The sequence below is a fragment of the Hyaena hyaena genome, unplaced genomic scaffold (genome assembly GCF_003009895.1).
Source record: "Hyaena hyaena isolate Hyena2069 unplaced genomic scaffold, ASM300989v1 scaffold_686, whole genome shotgun sequence".
NCBI lineage: Eukaryota > Metazoa > Chordata > Mammalia > Carnivora > Hyaenidae > Hyaena > Hyaena hyaena.
This window is the reverse complement of record NW_024081319.1, coordinates 172,866-193,346: the sequence shown is the minus strand read 5'-3', so window position 1 is coordinate 193,346 and position 20,481 is coordinate 172,866. Positions and strand designations below refer to the sequence as shown.

At 38.8% G+C, this 20,481-nt stretch overlaps 1 protein-coding gene across 2 annotated transcripts in view; it reads right to left on the bottom strand.

Moving 5' to 3' along the window:
* Positions 1-20,481, bottom strand: part of RGS7 (regulator of G protein signaling 7) — a 269,469-nt gene that overhangs the window by 116,543 nt on the left and 132,445 nt on the right. For both annotated transcript variants that reach the window (XM_039217413.1, XM_039217412.1), the window contains exons 3-4: positions 10,574-10,680; positions 5,561-5,612 (exon numbers count right to left, since the gene is read on the bottom strand). In XM_039217413.1, the coding sequence (XP_039073344.1) occupies positions 5,561-5,612; positions 10,574-10,680 (159 nt within the window). The remainder of the gene's footprint in view (positions 1-5,560; positions 5,613-10,573; positions 10,681-20,481) is intronic.

The window sequence follows — 20,481 nt, the reverse complement described above, 5'->3', positions numbered from 1 at the left end:
AGGATTAAGGTGATTTATGGGATTATACATTCTGTTCAGCTTTTTTGTTTTTTTGGCATACATAAAACCATTCCAAAAACTAGAAATTAAAAAAATAATAATAACTGGCTCCAAAAATAGACATATGAGGATAGATACATCAAAAGTGGATGATAAAGGCTTTGGGAGTTGTATGGAAGACTATGAAGTAGAACTGCAGAGGCTCTAAAATTAAAGCCCTCATGAAATAAACAACATCTAAATTAAGTGCCAGAAAGACTGAAACTGGAGCATCCCAGTTTCCCCTCTGCAGTTTCATTAACTAGATGGACTCATCGGAAAGCTTTGCAATGTTTTAGGGCAAGAAATAAATGCCTACTTTTAGAATAGTGAAGTTCTTTCATTTTCCCCAGCATCTTGAATTCTCCATTTTTTAACATTCTATATCACAGAATTATCACTGTATCAATATACAATGATTTAAGGCACTGTTACTTTGTCAGCCACTCAAGATTTAGGATGCAGTTCTGAAGGCATTTATGCTATTTGGTTTTATTTCTGCATTTACTTTAAATTGGCTCATTGGGTATTTGATCTCTTAAATTCATCAGAAGTACCTTGTCATCCCTCCCGAAACACACAACCTTTTTTTAAAAAAATTAATGTTTTATTTATTTTTGAGAGAGAGAGAGAGGAATATGAAGCAGGCTCCAGGCTCTGAGGTGTCAGCACAGAGCCTGATATGGGGCTCAAACTCAAGAACTGTGAGATCATTACCTGAGCTGAAGTCAGACACTCAACCAACTAAGCCACTCAGTCGCCCCAAATGCAGAACTTTTGATTATCTGTCTACAAATGTAACTGACCAACTTAAAATCTGTTCCTATTTATTTCAAAGCTGTTATGATGATTTTTGTCAGCATTTGATATTAGTTGCTGTGACTGGCCAACTAGAACACTTTCTTCTTGTTGGGCTCTTATTATTTCTATGAAAAGTGTCTGAATTCTCTATATCCTTTTAATATTGTTTTAGCATGGTTTTGAGAAGTGGAACTTAGTGTTGTCTAGCTCTTTGGGGCCAGTAAGTACATTATGTCTTCATAGGCCTGGCAGTCTTCACATCATCCTAGAGAAAAGACACCTTTGGCTGAATTTTTTCTGAGGCTCAAATCATCATCCTACAATCTAATGCAAAGCTCTCAATAATTTCTACCGTTAAAAAGCCCTTATCTTGAGAACACATATGTCTGTCTGCAACTGTCATGGGTCAGTCTCAGCTGCATTGCCACTTGGATGACACAAGGCAGGTACTTGTGTGGGGGCAGAAGTTAAGGGTTTCCCCAAACTCAGCAATCAATCACTAAAAACAATATTTTAATGCAGTATTAGAAAAATAAAAATTAATGCAAAACATCTTGATAAACAGGTCTATGATTTGATTGAGTGAGTTGCACACAGTCAGCTCCTGTCTGTATGGGAAATTTCTACTTCTTGGGGTGCTAGTCCTATCTGAACATTGGGGATTCCACCCTCAAGAGGGGCTTGTTTAAGGAAATTCAATGTGTGCTCACTGACAGGAAGCTCAGTGTGCACCGTGTGTGCCCTAGAGGGCAGCGGAAGGCCTGCCATGGCTTCTGTTTCAGTGTACAACTCTGCTCCTGTGTCTACACAGTTCTCTCTCTTTTTTTTAATGTTTTATTTATTTCTAGGAGGGAGAGAGAGAGAGAGACAGCGTGAGCAGGGGAGGGTCAGAGACAGAGGGAGTCGCAGACTGAAACAGGCTCCAGGCTCTGAGCTGGCAGTCAGCACAGAGCCCGACGTGGGGCTCGAACCCACGAACCGCGAGATCATGACCTAAGCGAAAGTCGTACGCTTAACCATCTAAGCCACCCAGGTGCCCCAGCACAGTTCTCTTGAGCTTCCTCCTGCCTTGTCCTCCAGCCCTCACTGCAAGTCCTTTGTGATAGATCATTCTCGATGCACATACATCTGGGGAAGTCCATTCTCAACCCGCATTTATTTATTTATTTATTTACAAATAGTTTATTGTCAAGTTGGTTTCCATATAACACCCAGTGCTCATCCCCACGAGTGCCCTCCTCCATGCCCATCCCCCCTCCCCCCCACATCCATCAGTCCTCAGTTTTTGTCAGCATTCAAGAGTCTCTCATGGTTTGCCTCTCTCCCTTTCCCCCACCATTTCCCCCCTTCTTCTCCCCCTTGCATTTAAATTGGCTGGGAGTGGAACGTTTCTTGTTCTTGGATGTAGAATACCAGAAATATCACCTAACTTGACTGTCAGAGAACGGTGTCCATAGATGCGTCGCCATACTGGCTTGTCTTAAGCACTAAACACAATCACTGTATTCTGCTTTTCTACAACACCAAGGTGAATACGGAAAAGAGTTTCTCCACATAAACTCACCTGTAAAGGTTTATCTTCTGCGGAACCTACTTGGTAAGTTCAAATTGGTGATGGAAACCAGAGATTGGAATGCCAATATACAGTGAAGGAAAACATTATTTAAACCTGCTGTAAGCACTACACTCTGGTCTGCCCCAAGTTGTCTTAGAAAAGGCAGCCTAAGTAATCACGGTGTTTTGGCTTTGCGGCCCAACCACGTCAGAACATCAATATCCTCTTTATAAACAGGGGCCCACATTTCATAACAGTATTTTTTATTTTATTTTTTTTGCAAATAGTTTATTGTCAAATTAGTTTCCACATAACACCCAGTGCTCATCCCCACGAGTGCCCTCCTCCATGCCCATCCCCCCTCCCCCCCACATCCATCAGTCCTCAGTTTTTGTCAGCATTCAAGAGTCTCTCATGGTTTGCCTCTCTCCCTTTCCCCCACCATTTCCACCCTTCTTCTCCCCCTTGTTCCTCCGTCAAGTTCCTCCTAATCCTCCTATACGTGCAAACATATGATATTTGTCCTTCTCTGCCTGACTTATTTCGCTCAGCATAACACCCTCAAGGTCCATCCATGTTGCTACACATGGCCAGATTTCATTGTTTCTCATTGCCATGTAGTATTCCATGGTATAGATAAACCACATCTTCTTGATCCATTCGTCCATTGATGGACACTTAGGCTCTTTCCATGTTTTAGCTATTGTGGAGAGTGCTGCTATGAACATTGGGGTACATGTGCTCCTATGCCTCAGCATTTCTGTATCCCTTGGGTAAATTCCTAGCAGTGCTATTGCTGGGTCATAGGGGAGTTCTATTGTTAGTTTCCTGAGGAACCTCCACACTCATAACAGTATTTTTTAAATGCATACTGGTAGGAAATTCAAAGCTGGATGATTTGTATTGCTGCTATGATTCACTTGTGCCGAAGAAGAAACATCATAGAAGACCCTGCATCATGGTTGCCTGCCAGAGTGGTACAGCTTCTGAGATCATGATTATTTACTTCCTCTCTTTTTTTTAACCTCTTATTGAATAACTATCTTTCCTCCACTTATATATAATCCAAGCAAGCTAGATACAAACAGGTATGTGTCTATTCAGGAGGGAAAACTAGATATAATAATTAAAAGCTACGTCTATGGTTAGTTAACACGTTACAGGCATTCCAGCTTTGGGTAGAAAATAGAAGGTGACCCTCCCTCAAATGGAGTTAACGTGAAACTGAATTACATTAATCATTTTGAGACGACTGGCTCCGAGGGATGTTCTATAAATGATTTGCTGTGTAGGCCATGCCATTTCCTCAGGCTTTCCACCGGAACATCAATCTACTGCAAAATGAAGCATGAGCTGTCATTGTGAACACTAACATATTTGTGAAAAACACAAAAGATGCATCTAGAGAGGACACTGAGAATGAGATTTTGCTTTTCTGCAAGGAAGAGAGGTGATATATCCGCTAGGCAATAACGACAATGAGCACAAAGTAATTTTGATTTATTGAATATGAGAGGAGCAGTGCCAGTTTCCTTAGGCAGATTACTTTTGATGATTCCAGCAACTTTAGGAAGTCAGTATTATTATTTCTCCTTGAAAAGTGGGCAGACTGGGACTCAGAAATATTACATGCCTCACCCAAAGTCACTTAGTTGGTGGGTGGTGTGAAAGCATCAGAAATCAGATCTGTCAGCCTCCAGCTCGCAGGGCTTTCTCCACGAACTCCTTCTCAGCTGTGCAAGTCTTTCCGCCACCAGAATTTCATACTTTTTGGTGAGACAACTACCAGACAGCATCCCAGGTTGGACAAAACCTCCAGATGAAGCACAGACCCACAAAGAAGTAGCTGTTTTTTTAAAACAACTTCTTTCTCTAAGTGCCTCAGTTTTGAAGAATGTGTGCCCTGAATGAATAAATCAGCACTCTCACTACTAAAAAGGAATAATCTATCCTCTCTATTAATATATAAGTATTCCAGTTTTTAGATGGTTTCCCATGTTACTGTGAACCTTTGATTGGCATCTTGGATGAACTACTAAATTCAAGTTTCTGAAGTGAGTGAAATGAAAGATCGCTCCGTTGGATTTTTCAACAGCCTTCTTACAGCCTTCTTACAAAGAGGTCTCTTCAAGAGCAGTGCCAAAGAAAGCCAGACTGCTACAAAGCTTCTCAATGCCTTTGCATATGCTGGCCCTCTGCCTCAAATGTGCTTTCTGCATTGTCTCCTGACAAATTTCCCCTCCTCCTTTAAAATCCAACTCAACTGGCTCTCAGTTCTTCTGTGAAATCACTCTGCAATTCCCTGAGTAAAGTCAATCTCTTGTTTATTTTAAACCAGTACATAATTTTGCACACATCACTCTTAGATTCACTCAGCACTCTATAGGAACTCCTTCTGTATAATTCTCTCTTCGCATCTAGCCTATGGGTTACCCAACTTTTTTGATGAAGTCAGAGTCACCTTATTCCCCCAGCATCTACGACAGTACTCAGTGTAAGAAAAAAATCCTCAATAAATATCGGTAGAAATGATACTTTAAAACCATGCAGTCTTATCTTCCTGTAGTCGTCAGGAAGATGTGAAGAGATGGGTACTTTTTTGAGGTCTACGTTCTTGAAGAGCTTACCTAAAATCACGGTTGTTGAACCAAGTTCACTCTAAGTTCACTAAACTTGATTTATTATAATTAATCTTCCTGTTATAGGTTTTCTTTTGCTTGCCCTCTCCATATTTAATATACCTTCTGAAATAATAGTGACAAAAATGGAGCCCCAGAGAGTCAAGGGACTTACCACAAATGACTTAGTTAAGTGGGAGAGGAAAGTGGAACTCTGAGTCTCTGAGCCCCTTTGTTACTCTGTGTAGTGGACCAAGGGCCTATGGAAAAGTAACAATAACTTTTTAAAGCTTGTTTATAGCTTTTTAACTTATTCAGAAGAAACATTTTTTAATAGTTGTGTGGGGCATCATACCATGGAAAAAGTTGCCACCAGGTTTGTGCCTTTCCAAACAAAGCCATTCACAAACTCAGTGTTGGCAATATTGATCCCAAGTTGGGATTGTGGTTTTCTTTTCTCAATTACCAAGCAATAAAATGCAAGCACGTGTTCATCCATACATACTGGCTGTCAATAAAAAAATAATAAAATGATATTTGCACTGACCATAGTCCGTGTTTTCCGGCTCCCAACAATTTGATGGCCAAAAATAGGGTGTCTATGGAATAAAAAGAAGTGGAACCCAGGTTAAGCACATACAAAATTAGTAGAGTTCTTGGTATATGAGCTATGTTCATCTTTAGCAACTATCCAGAATATTTTGCTAATCATGTATGTCATGCATGTTTTGTAAGCCAGGAAAAGTCCCCAAAGAGGCATTGTAAAGCTTTTCTTCTACAATTACTTTGCTAAGCAATTGTTCAGTCTAAATGTGTGCAGCACCTTTGGGTACTTTAAATGTACATTTGCTGCAATTTCACGTCAACTGACGTAACAGTAAAAGGCGTGCCTGCATCATTCAAAATAAGTGTTAATCCACAAAGACTGAAAGCAAAGGATTAAATTCAGTAAGACTCAAGAGAAAATGTGTTTAAATATAACAAATCATTTTTTGTGATTCATGAATCTTGTTACTGTCTTCAGCAGATCCAAAAGCTCAACTGTCAAGATTTACCCTAAGATCTGGCAAGCATTTGTCTGTTTTTGTCAATTATGTGATATAGCTCTCAACAGTATCCAATTAGATTTAAACAACTTTTTTCTCTCACTTTAAAAAATATTTCTTCATAGAGGTGCCTGGGTGGCTCAGTCGGGTAACTGTTCGACTCTTGGTTTCAGCTCAGGTCATGACCTCGTGGTCTGTGGGTTCGAGTCCCACATCGGGCTCCATGCTGACAGTACAGAGCCTGCTTGGGATTCTCTCTCTATTGCCCTCTCTCTCTCTGCCCCTCCCCTGCTCGTGCTTGCTCTCTCTCTGTCTCAAAATAAGTGACTAAATACATTTTTAAAAATGTATTTCTTCACAAAAACACTTACTGTTTTAAAATTTTAAACTGCACAAGTCAGAGGTGATTTTTTAAAAACGAATTTTACTTGATATTACGTGATTTAATTTTAATCATTTTAATTGATTGGTGTGATTAACAATCGATAGAAATCTCATTCTGTGAAATTCTAGAAACTAACAAAACTACAAAGAAACCATCTGATCAGGAAAACCCTGTTATCCTCGTCAGTTTGTATTTTCTAATAGAGCTTTCCTAGCCCCACTAGTTGGATGTGCGTGGCTCCAGACCATGGGTAAACTGAATGACTACGGTGTACTCTTTCAAACTTTGATGATGACTCCAGGACTCAATGGAACAGATGACTGCAGACATCAAACTTGTGGGTTTAATTATATTTATTAGTCAATTACATTAGCTATCCATGTGTCATGAGCATATCTGAGGTAATCTCTGATGAACCATTTGATAATTCTCCCTCCAGAAGATGGATTCTCAAGAAGGGGGAAGGGATAATTGGGGAGAATTGTTTGAATCTCTGAGGGAGAGCCTTTGCAAATTGCTCAAGACTTCCAGGGGATTTTGATTTAGGCTCTACTCCTTCTGGGAATTCTTGCAGCATAATAAAGAAGTCTACTGATGTTAGTTGTGTACACATGTAAACAAAATGACAACAAGAATTTGAGGTGGGGGGAGTTGAAACATAGAAGAAAGAAGACATCAAGGATTTTTATGGTCCCATCTTCACCTGAATCCTTCTTGACTCCTTAGGAGATAGAGCTTTAAGGGTAAAATTGGGTCAGGATCTAGGGAAACCATACAGGGACAAAGTAGTTGAAATTTTGCTTTTGTGAGGGCCACTAGTTTTTTTGAGATACTTCTCAAAAGTGTTATTTCTTGAGGGTTGCTTCTCTATTTTGAGGTGTGTGTGTGTGTGTGTGTGTGTGTCCATGTACCTTACTTTTAAAATAGCTATTCTAATCACATTTGTCAGACACGTATTTTTTTCTCAAAGCCATAAGAAATGGTCTTAACTGCATTCTTACCATTTTCCTTTATTCTTCTATCATTTACTTTTGTGAGAATTTCCTGACTAAAAATTAAGAGTGAAGTTCTTTTATGTTGTGATAGTATATGGAAATGTCATCACACCAACATTCTTCACTAATATTGCAAGACATTTTTCTAGCAAATGTGTTTTAATTTATAGCAAAAAAATAATTTAAAGAAAAACAAATGCTTATAATTCACTGAAATGTAAAAATCTACTTTTAAAGTTCAACTAGACTTCAGGACATTTTAATATACATGAGTTTCTCTTGGCTTTTCAGAGTTGGCTTCTTTTAACTATGATAAAATTGATCCAGCTGTTGCTCAATAATCTTTAGCACATATACGAATGTCAGGAAAGTCATGAAAGGGACCCAGGGAATCATGACAGATCTCAATTCCAGCTAGCTAATGAGGATAATAAGACAATTGCAAGTTTACAATAAATATGGAAATCACATGATTTAAATTGTTCTGACAACTTGAGACAGATTTACAAACTGAGCATATCAATGAAATTAAATGAAGAGTTCTGTTTGTCTCAGGTTCATGCCCCGAAGCTTCTTTGGATTCCTAATGATGGTTAAAATCTCAGTGATTCACTGGCAGAGTAGTAAACGTGATATGGCAAGTTTCCTATTTTAATTCATGATTTTTAAAATCCTCACAGGGAGCTCGATTTCAGCTCAGGGTAATCAAGAACTTTCAGCTGCTGGAACCAACATCAAAATGGAAGTGGACACCTTGAACAAGAACGTGTTTTCTCTTAAGAAAGCTGTTCAAACAAAAACCTATTAATGCCTTCACAGACATTACAGTAGTAATTCAATTACCCCTGACTTTTCTGGAGCTGCTTTTGTTTGCTTTTTAAATCTCGGTTTTAAGATCCTATGACTATTAGATATACAAATATGTCATATTTAGATTCTATTTCAAATGTGAACAGGCCATTAAAATATTTAACAGTTAATATCTAATAGTAATTAATGTATTTTAAAAGACTATCATCTGTCATCTATGCAGGCACATTGAAAACTTGCTAGCCTTCTGCCAATACCTAGCAGCTACGTAATACATCTACCACCCATTCCCTTGCCTTGTTGCTCGCTCCAGAATGTAGGGCCACCCATTCCCAGCTCTGCTCACCTTTGACTCCTGGCCGTGACTAAGACACGTAAACCTTGTCTGCCTACTAAGTTCAATGTGGGGAGGATAAAAGCATGGTTAAAGGTTGTAAATCAAGTTAACTCACAACATCGTCCCCAACTTGGGGCCATGTCTGAGCTCGTTTGCTTTAAGGAAAAAGTTTAAATTAGACAATTCTCCAGAAATAAATAGACTATATACAACGCTTCCCTCATAGATATGTTATTTTGCACAGAGATAATTTTACTTGTAATATTACTGTGAAGATAGATAAAAGTTGTTATTTTTGTAAAAAGAAAAATCAGAATTTGTGAGGTTTTTATTAGGTCTAAAGTTTACATATAGTCTCCATGCGAAATTTTAAAAAAATTTAATGTTTATTTTATTTTTGAGATAGAGCACTAGAGGGTGGGGGAGGGGCAGAGAGAGATTGAGAGAGAGAGAGAGAGAGAGAGAGAGACAGAATCTGAAGCAGGGTCTAGGCACTGAGGTGTCAGCACCGAGCCCGACATGGGGCTTGAACCCATAAACAGTGAGATCGTGACCTGAGTTGAAGTTGGATGCCCAACTGACTGAGCACCCCTATTTGACAAAAAATTTTAAAGAAAGTAAGATTATATGGAAAATGCAATCCTACAGTAGAAAAGTAAGTCCTTTAAAAAAATAAAAAAGTGTTAGTAAGAAGCAAATAATTTATTTGCTAATAAGTTATAATTTCTATTTATTAAAATGTTACCTTTAGGACCACAAGGTACTTTAACTTATCAATAAAGTATTTTTAAGCTACCACCACATTAACTATAAAAAAGATGACATTCCTTTATTTTAAAGCCTTTTAAAATTATATAATTTAACTAATATATGTTGCTTGAATATTTAGGTCAGTATCATGATTTCGGGAGACTACTTTACCTCCTAGCTGTTCAGTGCATGAAGTCCTACAACTATTTGCCTCGTCTAAAAGGATCCTAAGGACGTGACGGTGAAGGTTTTCCAGGAAGACAAAGGTCTTTAAATGTTTTTAAAACATATTAACCTCTTTGTTCTCTCTTTGCCCAAGCAAGTTCTTTGGCCTTCAAGTTATTGTTTTGTCATTTATTTAGATATAGAACATCTAACGATATTCAGAACAAATGAGAGAGAATGCTTCGATGTCTACAAATTTGACAATGGGGAGAATCCTCCAAAAATACCTAGAGCAAGAGTCTCACATGATATGTGCCCTGATTTTATGGGCTAGAATCCACCAGGGAGTTATTAAGGAATCATAATGTCTAATAACATGTAGAATACACTTCGGTAAATCATTGTGAAGTCAAGTGTCGACTGCATGCTCAAGGATCAAAATTAGAGTCCACAATCATTTTTGAAAGAATAATGGCATCTGTCTCATGTGAAAATGATTTAGAAAAATTCTTGTCAGTTTATGGGTTATCTAAGGTATACTTCTGTTGCAGATCAGCATCGTGCTGATCAGGCTTCACAGTCTTCTTGTAGGAAGGCCTCAGATACTGACATGCAGAAGCCTTTATATTCGCTACATTCTGTGTGGGAGCTTTCCCATGAGAATTTGCTTTGACTGAAGACAGTATTATATTATGGACAGGGGCCAGGGTATAATCAATTCAGTTAGTTTCATCTCTCTGCTTCCTTCCCGGTGGCTAAGGCAACTTACACATGAAGCACTCTCCCACCTCCTGAATTCCAATAAGCCACTCTCTGAATTTTTCTTAACCTTTTATATAAAACATATCTTCAATCATTATATGTTTTAGCTTTCACAAATAGTTTTGTGGAACCAAGCACATTCCAACTTTCTCTGCTTACTGTTTTTCAGTCTTAAATTTAATATTAATGAGTTTCTATCTAGCCTAAGTCAAAGAAAAGTTCTATTTTCAAAAATTTTTTTATAAAAACAATCAGGAAACAAAATGCAGATTTCTATTTTACAGGTAAGGAATATTTTCATTAAACTCACCTGAAACCGGTAAAAGGTGCCATCGTCTTTGAGGGTGAGGACATGATCCGAGATCGGAAAGAAGTAGCCATGGGCAGCCATTAATGTTCCCAAATGTAGCGCCTCCACTATTTCATGAAAACAAACAAATAAAAATGTAGGTAAAATCTTTTTTTCAAATGTTGATTTACAGGAGTAAACAGTTTTGTTCCCTTTAGAGTATATTCTTGCATTCAAACTCTTGGCATCCTAAGCGACTTGGCTTTTTTTTTTTTTTCTTCTTTTTTTCCAATTCTTCCACACAGGGTACTGAGGTGGCTCCGGTTCCTGGTAGTGACTGTGCAACGGCCAGCAGCACCGCGTGACGACCAGCACACGAGAACACAGCATTATGGAATGTTGAGACTGGAAGGTAATTCTGAAATCACAGAATCTGACTCCTTCATTTTATAGATGAGACGTACTTTGCTATATGTTAATATTCTCCCACAAACAATTCTATTTGGCATTTATATAGCACTTTAAGCTTTTAAAGGTATCCTCACTTGTCTCACCCCCCAGCCTATATAATGGATATCTGATACTATCAGGAATTCTTCTAATGACACGGATCACGATTACATGGTGTCATCAGGGAACACTGAGGCATCTAGAACCATTTATGCTGTGTTAAGTGAGTGCTAAGCAACCATCTATGGTACTACTATAGTCCTGCGATCATTGGACTGCTCTAGCTTCCACAGCTGTTCAGATACAGTGTTCTAGCAACAAACTATGAAGATGTTTATTTGACAATGAAAATATTACATTTTCTGAGAAGGCTAAGAAACGGCTGGAACATAATACTTTGATACTCACTCTCTTTTTATAGCAGCCAAAAATTTCTTCCAATAAAATGGTGAATAAAATTTGGTCAGCAGAATCATTACTGCATTTGTACAGGACAACATAAAGTTTGGCTAACTTAAAGTCTAGAAGATATGGAACTATGTAAAATAATGTTTTAGTCCAGCAACAAGTTAGATTTATTGATCTGTTCTGTAGCTTTCTATACAATTTAGTTATGGATTTATTTATGTGTGTGTGTGTGTTTTTTTTTTTTTTAGACAAGTAAATGGTTCTTTAGAATTCTTATAGTAGTTCCGGACTGTGTGTATCTATCTATATTTCTAGCCATCAATCCTGGGGAGCTTTGATTCTCCAGCCAATATTGAGTCAGTAAGCTGCTTGCTGCAGTGCAGATAAGCATAAGAAACCTGTCCCTCCCCTCCACCCTCACATGTCTATGGGAGAATTGCTGAATTTTATCTGTCGTAGTGCCCATTTTGATTGTCATCTATCATCTTGTAAACACTTCTATTGGTAACTTGCCCTTCCGGCCTGTTTCTGTGTTGTTCTTGCCTATAATAAAGAAGAACTGCCAATCATCTTCTTTGCCATGTCCTTGGAAGACTGTTGTTAAGTGTCCCAGCCATCTTATTCACACTCTCAATTAAGTCCCTCCTTGCATACCATTGTTTTTTCTACAAAGAAGCAATCTTCCATCAATTAGATGTGTGTGTGTGTGTGTGTGTGTGTGTGTGTGGGTGGGTGGGTGTATCATGTCTATATCCTTATAGCTCAAAGTCGAGACCTTCTCAAAGCCTGTGCTGCTTACAGCTATATACCCACATGTTCTTTGACTCCTGCTGAAACTCAGGAGCTAGTGTGGTGTTGTAGGAAGAACAAAACCTTTGGAGGCACTCACTAATTTTTGTTACCTAAACACCGTGTGCTTCTCCCACCTTACAGGGTTGTTGAGAGAATCAAACAAGAATATATGTGAAGAAGTTGGAATAATGTCCTGTGTATAGGAGGCATTCAATAGATGTGCTGTACCTTCATTATTTACACATGAATTCATGCTACTTTAATCCAAATCACTGCCAGGAAATCCACTTGCATAAATTTGCCATCAACAAGGCTGAGTGAGAGAAACTGGCAGTCATAAATAGCTTCCTAAATAGCCACCTACATATTATTTGTGTGTGTGTATGTGTGTGGATCATTTATAAAGTTGAAATAGTAAGCGGATCTATAAGGATTGCTGGCTCATAACAATGAGCAGGTGCTTACAGCCTTGTTCATATTCTGAGTCCCTGGACTCACCTACCAGGAGGCAGCAGTCAGAGCAACACATTACATCTGTTTTCAGATTTCAAAGTCAGATGGAGCACCTATCCTGTTATAACCATCTTTATTCGTTCTATTCACAGCGGCCTGTGGCTGAGGAAAATATTTGCGCTACTTTCCAGAAAAAGAATTGAGTTATGGCACATGAGAAAGTTTGCAGGGAATAGATTCAGGAAAGGAACACTGAGATGCCTAGAAAGATAAATAGTGAAAGGCTTCTGAACTCTAATCAGAGGAATGAGGTGACTGAAATAAAGAAAAAAAATCAGTGGGGTGCTGAAGTACTCATCGGGATTAGAGAAAATATGGTGAAAGTAAATATAGTGAAGCTGCAGGAAAAAAATCAGAAGCAAATGAACGTAAGCACATTCTGACCTGTCTGCATCCACTAGATACTGATTCTGAGATACCATGCATTTCTAGAGGGTAGGTCATATCTGCAGGTTTTCCTCATGTAGCACTACCATGCATGGTCAGGTCGTACGAAGTCATGTGCTTTGTCACAGGACCACCAGGGACATGGCTCCAGAATCAGAAAAGCGCTCAGAGGAAAAGTCAGGGAGTTGGGGAGGATTGTCTGCTTCCTTTCGGACTTTAAACTTGGCACTTCGCATATCAAGAGGAAAAAGAGCTATTGAGCCAATATTTGCTGAATGAGTTAATAAGTAAATTTATGAATCCATGACACATCAAAAATATGAACAATGTAGTGCTGCATGAAAAAAAGACAACACGAGCGATTTTGTGTTGTGATGATGAGCACCTTGTTCAGCTCTTCCAAGATAATGCAGATATTCGTGGTCGCATTTTAAGATGCTTTTATAAGCTTTTGAGGTGGGGCTGTGGTAGGTATTTTAATTACGGGAAAAGGTAATCGCGAGATTAATGGCATAAACACCACTAAGAGATCTGAGTGGGCAGGGTGTAGTGTTCTCAAGGCTGAAGTGTTTACTGCTTGTGATAAAGATGGAGCTGCACTCCCCCCCGGTCCCTCTGCTTCTGAATGTCGGCACAGCCTTAACCTAATAAGAATCCAGAGGACTGCTGACAGTCTGGGAACAAAGTGTTGGAAGAGTTTAATGAGTAATCCATCAAGATGGCCCTCCCAATAATGACACACCAGATGGCTCCACAACATTACGCTCCTAGGCAAAATAATCACTCATTAATCTCGTACTTGTGTTATTCATGCCACCCGCACAGCTAAATAAAGTTCAACAACAAACCTGCCATAAAATTCCAGTTTTTCTTTTGGAGAGTCAAGCCATGAACACACTGGGAAATAAAAACCCGTCTCCAAGCCACTGTTACCATGTGAACAGCCTCACGTAGCTTTGTTAAGCCTGATCTATTCACCACATTACTACATCCCAAACCCTGAAACAACAGAATTATCAAAATCCTTTAAAAGCAAAGAGAATTCTGCATAACGTACCTTACTTTTGAATCACAAGTACTTGAGAAAAGCATATTATAAAATAGGCGTGTGCTGTTCAGTGCTAGATTCCTGTACATAGAAATATACATAAATTTCTATACTCTGTTCTATACTTACAGCTTATTTTCAAAACTCACTAATATCTTCCTTGACCAGATGCCCAAACCCTGGCAGGCCCAGCTCCTCCCAAATGTAGTCCATAATTGTGAAATGATTGAAAAATTCCTCTGAACCAAGAAAATAATAATAAAACGATCTTGCTAAATTATGTTTTTATTTCTATCATGCATTATTTACTTTTATTTAATGTGTATTATTAAAAATGTGATTGTTTCATCATAAGCACACAGCATACTTGATGTAGTAAGTAGGATTAGTGTGTGGGGAGAAATATTTTAGAAGGAAATCCACTCAAAACAGAAAAAAATGACAGCCAATGATACGATATTAGGGAGAGAAAAAGCTAAGAAGCAGACAGGGGTAAGTTACTAAATTGTAAAACAGCAGACATTTGTCAAGCTGATTCTGAGTCATAAATATTTTGTTGAACTTCTTATCTCTGTTTAAGGAGACACGGACATGGCCATTTTAGAAACCCTTCAAAATATAATTTTTTTTAGAGCTGGCATTTGAAAAGGTGAGATTAGTCATGTGGAAAAATCAAACATGCAGCACATTTTATCCTCTCACAAGGTCAAATAAAAGTAAACTATTACTATATTTAGGAATGTCTTAGATATGTCCACATTCTCAATAGTTCTAGAGTTAATCAAAGAAGTAGGTATTTGGGCTTTCATCTATTTTTTTAATGTTTTGTTTATTTCTGAGAGAGAGAGAGAGGCAGCATGAGCAGGGGAGGTCAGAGAGAGAGGGAGACACAGAATCCGAAGCAGGCTCCAGGCTCTGAGCTGTCAGCACAGAGCCCGTCGCGGGGCTCGAACCCACGAACCGTGAGATCATGACCTGACCCGAAGCCGGACGCTTAACCAACTGAGCCACCCAGGCATCCCCTCCCCTGTATTTTTTTTTTTTAAAGCATCATTTCCACACAGAAATATCAAGTGCTGCTTGCTTTCAACAATCATAATCAGGGCATAGAAGTGAATAATATGGTGATGATATAGAAAGGATAAAATAAAAATAGATTCTATTTGGGAGAAATAAAAACAGAGGCATAGTTTAGATCAACTGTGAGGAACACACTAGGTAATGAAGACAAGTAAATAATATTCCCAAACAAAGGAGCGGAGTACAGAGCTGAAGTAGCCAAGTTGTGCACCCAAATAATGACTCCCTCCCTTGCTGATTGTGTGACTTGGTGACAACAGACTTGCGTTTTCTGGGCCTCAGTGTACTCATCTGTAAAATGAGGATAATAAAATATTCATATCAAAGTTTTGTTGAGAAGATAAGCAGAGGTAATATGTGCAATGCACTTCACATAAGGTCTGCCACATAAAAGTGTTATAAAACTTGAGTTATTGTCAGTGAGTTGATACTTAAGAAAGGACACACGCAGTAGCACTCAGTCTAGTGCTCAGGCAATGAGGAAACTGGTAGCTGGCATTGATCTAAGCCTCCAGGTCACGTTAAAAGCTTACAATTCAACATTTTAAAAGTCCTCCAGGTGATCAAACTGGGGTCTCTTGTGTGTAGATGATAAATCAAATCTGCTGTAGAATATACCTTCATATTTTCCTAGACAGCAAAGAACACTACCAAGATTCCGAAGGTTTGGTACTATAGCTATAAAGAAAGATTGCCAGAGGTAATACACCTTGCACACTGGGTTTACAATCCAAAACCTGACAGTGCCAGGGGTCATCGGGAAAGCCCCTTGTCTAGGAGAGAGGTGGGCAGGACTTACTACACAAGACACGCTGAGCTGACACTGCTGAGAAATACTGGTGACAGAGGAGTCACAGTGACAGCAGCTGGAACACACATGAATTCTTAGAAAACCATAATATTTGCTCAGGGCTCCAAAAAACCAACCCATTAAAAAAAACCAGTTGGCACTGAGAGTAACACAATCATAAAAAGTGGCCCTTACCAGACACACAGAGTAGAACAGTCCAGTTGCCTAACATCAGCAGGTATTAAGAAATTATTTAAATATGAAGAGAAATGCTAATTTATTTTATTTTTTAAAGTTTATTTATTTATTTTGAGAGAAAGAGAGAGAACCAAGTGGGGAAGGGGCAGAGAGAGAGAGAGAGAGGATTATAGCATTGACCCTGCTGTGAAGCTCAAACTCACAAACCGTGAGATCATGACCTGAGGAGGAATCAAGTCGGATGCTTAACTGACTGAGGAACCCAGGTGCCCTGCTAAATTTTATTTTAAAAAGAGACCTATGCATTACTGGTATGGAGAACTGGCTTAAGATCGTCACTACATAATAACTACATGATATCGGGATGTTCTTTTCACAAATACAGTATATCCCTCTGTGTAAATGATATACTTCCATCATTGTACAAAATGAACTACATTTTAACAAGACTCTATCATATTTATATGTGTGATAGGTGCATATAATGGTAATTCGTATGAAAGAAAATCACTTTGAGTTCATCCAAGAACCGTATAAGGAAACTGTAATAATCACAAGAGCCAAGGCAATCATAGCTTATTATGGGACACAACATTCCCTCTAATATTCAGCACACTGGGGTCTCTGGGTAGCTCAGTGGGTTGAGCACTGACTCCTGATATCAGCTCAGGTCATGATCCCAGGGTCGTGGAATCAAGCCCCATGTTGGTTCTGTGCTGAGCATGGAGCTTGCTGAAGATTCTCTCTCTCTCTTTCTCTCTCTCACTCTCGCTCTCTCCCCTTCTGCTCTCCCCCACATGAGCATTCTCTCCCTAAAAAATAAAAGAAATAATAAAATAAAATAAAATAAATAAAATAAAATCCAGCATACATTCTGTAAAATGTCTACCAGTTGGCCTCGTTGAATGAGTTAGAAGGAAGCGGGAGTGGGGTTGGGGGTGCAGTGAGTTAACTTATTAGATAGGGAGTTTCCACGTCATGGGCTTATTCACATCAGCAACAGCACACACTACTGAACAAGCACACATACATATCAAGGAAAAACATGCTGAACTGCAGGTCATGGGGTTTGAGTTCTAATCCTAGTTTAGTTCTGTGACTGCATATCTTGAGTAAGTCATCTTGTTTCTCAGGTCTTTAGAGTCGACATCCATAAATGCAGGGCTGGATCGCCAAACTCTTTCCAACTTGGCTTCTTTGGCGTGCAACCAACTTTCAACCTGAAGTTGTGGCAAAAATGATGCCACCCTTATTTTGCCACTTTGTGCCAAAGGGAAATTGATTTTTCTTCTTCTGCAAATAATCTACAGTAAAGAATTTTGTGTGCACAGAGCAAATGTCGTACTTATTTCAAACAAATAGGAACTGGATTGATGAGTATTTTCTATTTATATGCTTTGTACAACTAGTTGCAAAAATGCAGGCATGATACGGGAATAACCAGTAATTCACCCTATGTAACAAAATGATCTGAATGCATTTGGTTTGAAAATCAAATGTCCTTGGAAAATCTGACAGACTCCACCAAAAATCTGCTAGAAGTGATCCATGAATTCAGCAAAGTTGCAGGGTACAAAATCAATGTACAGAAATTGGTTGCATTTTACACCCCAATAATGAAGCAACAACAGAAAGAGAAATAAAGAAACTGATCCCATTTACAATTACACCAAGAACCACAAAATACCTAGGAATAAACCTAACCAAAGATGGAAAAGATCTGTATGCTGAAAACTATAGAAGCTTAGGAAGGAAACTGAAGACACAAAGAAATGGAAAAACATTCCATGCTCATGGATTGGAAGGATAAATATTGTTAAAATGTCAATACTACCCAAAGCAATCTACACATTCAATGCAATCCCAATCAAAATTGCACCAGCATTCTTTTCAAAGCTAGAACACACAATCCTATAATTTGTATGGAACCACAAAAGACTCCGAATAGCCAAATTAATGTTGAAAAAGAAAACAGAAGCAGGAGACATCACAATCCCAGACTTTAGACTCTACCACAAAGCTGTAATCATCAAAACAGTATGGTATTGGCACAAAAACAGATACATAGACCAATGGAATAGAATAGAGAACCCAGAATTGGACCCAAAAGTGTACAGCCAACTAATCTTTGACAAAGTAGGAAAGAGTATCCAGTTGAAAAAAGACAGCCTCTTTAACAGATGGTGCTGGGAGAGCTGGACAGCAGCATGCAGAAGAATGAAGCTAGATCATTTTCTCACACGAGACACAAAAATAAACTCAAAATGGATAAAGGACCTGAACGTGAGACAGGAAACCATCAAAACCCTAGAGGAGAAAGCAGGAAACTACCTCCTTGACCTTGGCCACAGCAACTTATTACTTGATATTTCTCCAAAGGCAAGGGAATTAAAAAGCAAAAATGAACTATTGGGACCTCATCAAGTTAAAAAGTGTCTGCACTGGAAAGGAAACCATCATCAAAACTAAAAGGCAACCGACAGAATGGGAAAAGATATTTGCAAATGACATATCGGATAAATGGCTAGTATCCAAAATCTATAAAGAACTCACCAAACTCCACACCTGAAAAGCAAATAATGTAGTGAAGAAATGGGCCAACGACAGGAATAGACACTTTTCCAAAGAGGACATCCAGATGGCCAACAGACACATGAAACAATGCTCAGCATCCCTCATCATCAGGGAAATACAAATCAAAACCACACTGAGATACCACCTCATGCCAGTCAGAGTGGCTAAAATGAACAGATCAGGAGACTATAGGTACTGGCGAGGATGTGGGGAAACGGGCACCCTCTTACACTTGTTGGTGGGAATGCAAACTGGTGCAGCCGCTCTGGAAGACAGTGCAGAGGTGCCTCAAAAAATTAACAATAGAACTCCCCTATGACCCAGCAGTAGCACTGCTAGGAATTTACCCAAGGGACACAGGAGTGCTGATGCATATGCGCACATGTACCCCAATGTTTATAGCAGTGATTTCAACAATAGCCAAAACATGGAAAGAGCCTAAGTGTCCATCAACAGACGAATGGACCAAGAAGATGTGGTTTATCTATACCATGGAATACTACATGGCAATGAGAAACAATGAAATCTGGCCTTTTGCAGCAACATGGATGGAACTGGAGGGTGTTATGCTAAGTAAAATAAGTGAGTCAGAGAACGACAGATACCATATGTTTTTACTCCTTTGTGGATCTTGAGAAACTTAACAGAAGATCATGGGGAAGGGATGGGGGGAAAAGTTACAGAGAGGAAGGGAGGCAAACCATAAGAGGCCCTTAAATACAGAGAGCAAACTGAGGGCTGATGGGGGCTGGGGGAGAGGAGAAAGTAGGTGATGGGCACTGAGGAGGGCAGTTGTTGGGATGAGCACTGGGTGTTGTATGGAACCCAATTTAACAATAAATTATATATTTTTAAAAGTATGTGCTGGGCTATTGGCTTATGAAGAAGGATAACTGGGGATTGGAAAAAAGTCTTATGTTCCACTTTCCAGCTTTTCTTATTAAATCCAACTCTGAACAACAACAACAACAATAACAAAAAAAATCAAATGTCACTCGTAAAAAATAAGCAACATAGTCTTCTGATAATACCTGCTAATAGTATCTCTTTTTAAAAAAAGTCACTGTTCATTAATATATTTAAATCGTGATTAAGTAGAAGACTAATTTCAAGCCATAGCTTTAGTCATAGAAAAAGTCACAGTTACTATGAAATTTTTAAACAAAGCCAGATGTAATTTCCTTTAATATGTATTTTGCAGGAGCCAGTGCTTCTACTGGGGGAGTGGAGTGGCCTGGGGTATCAGAACTGATGTGTGAAACTCTCTAGATCATCTTTATCACCTGCTGTTTTTTTTTTTTTTTTAAAGTAAAGACCCCAATTGGCATAAACATATGTACTTATCAGTTTCATTTTCTCATGTCTGTGTCTTTATGCTGGTTTCTGTGTGTGTTGGAAACCAATTAACCTGGAAATAAGCAACATCTGGGGATACCTGAATTTTAATATACAATACATGCCATGGTTCTACTCAATAGAGATGGTCCCTTGCAAGGAGCAAAGTTTGGAAATGAGAAGGGGGTAAATTTATTAAATGAGATACAATCAGTAAATTAATTGCTCTTTTTTCCATTAAAATTTTTTTTAACATTTATTTATTTTTGAGAGACAGAGCATGCACAGGGGAGGGGCAGAGAGAGAGGGAGACACAGAATCTGAAGCAGGCTCCAGGCTCTGAGCTGTCAGCAC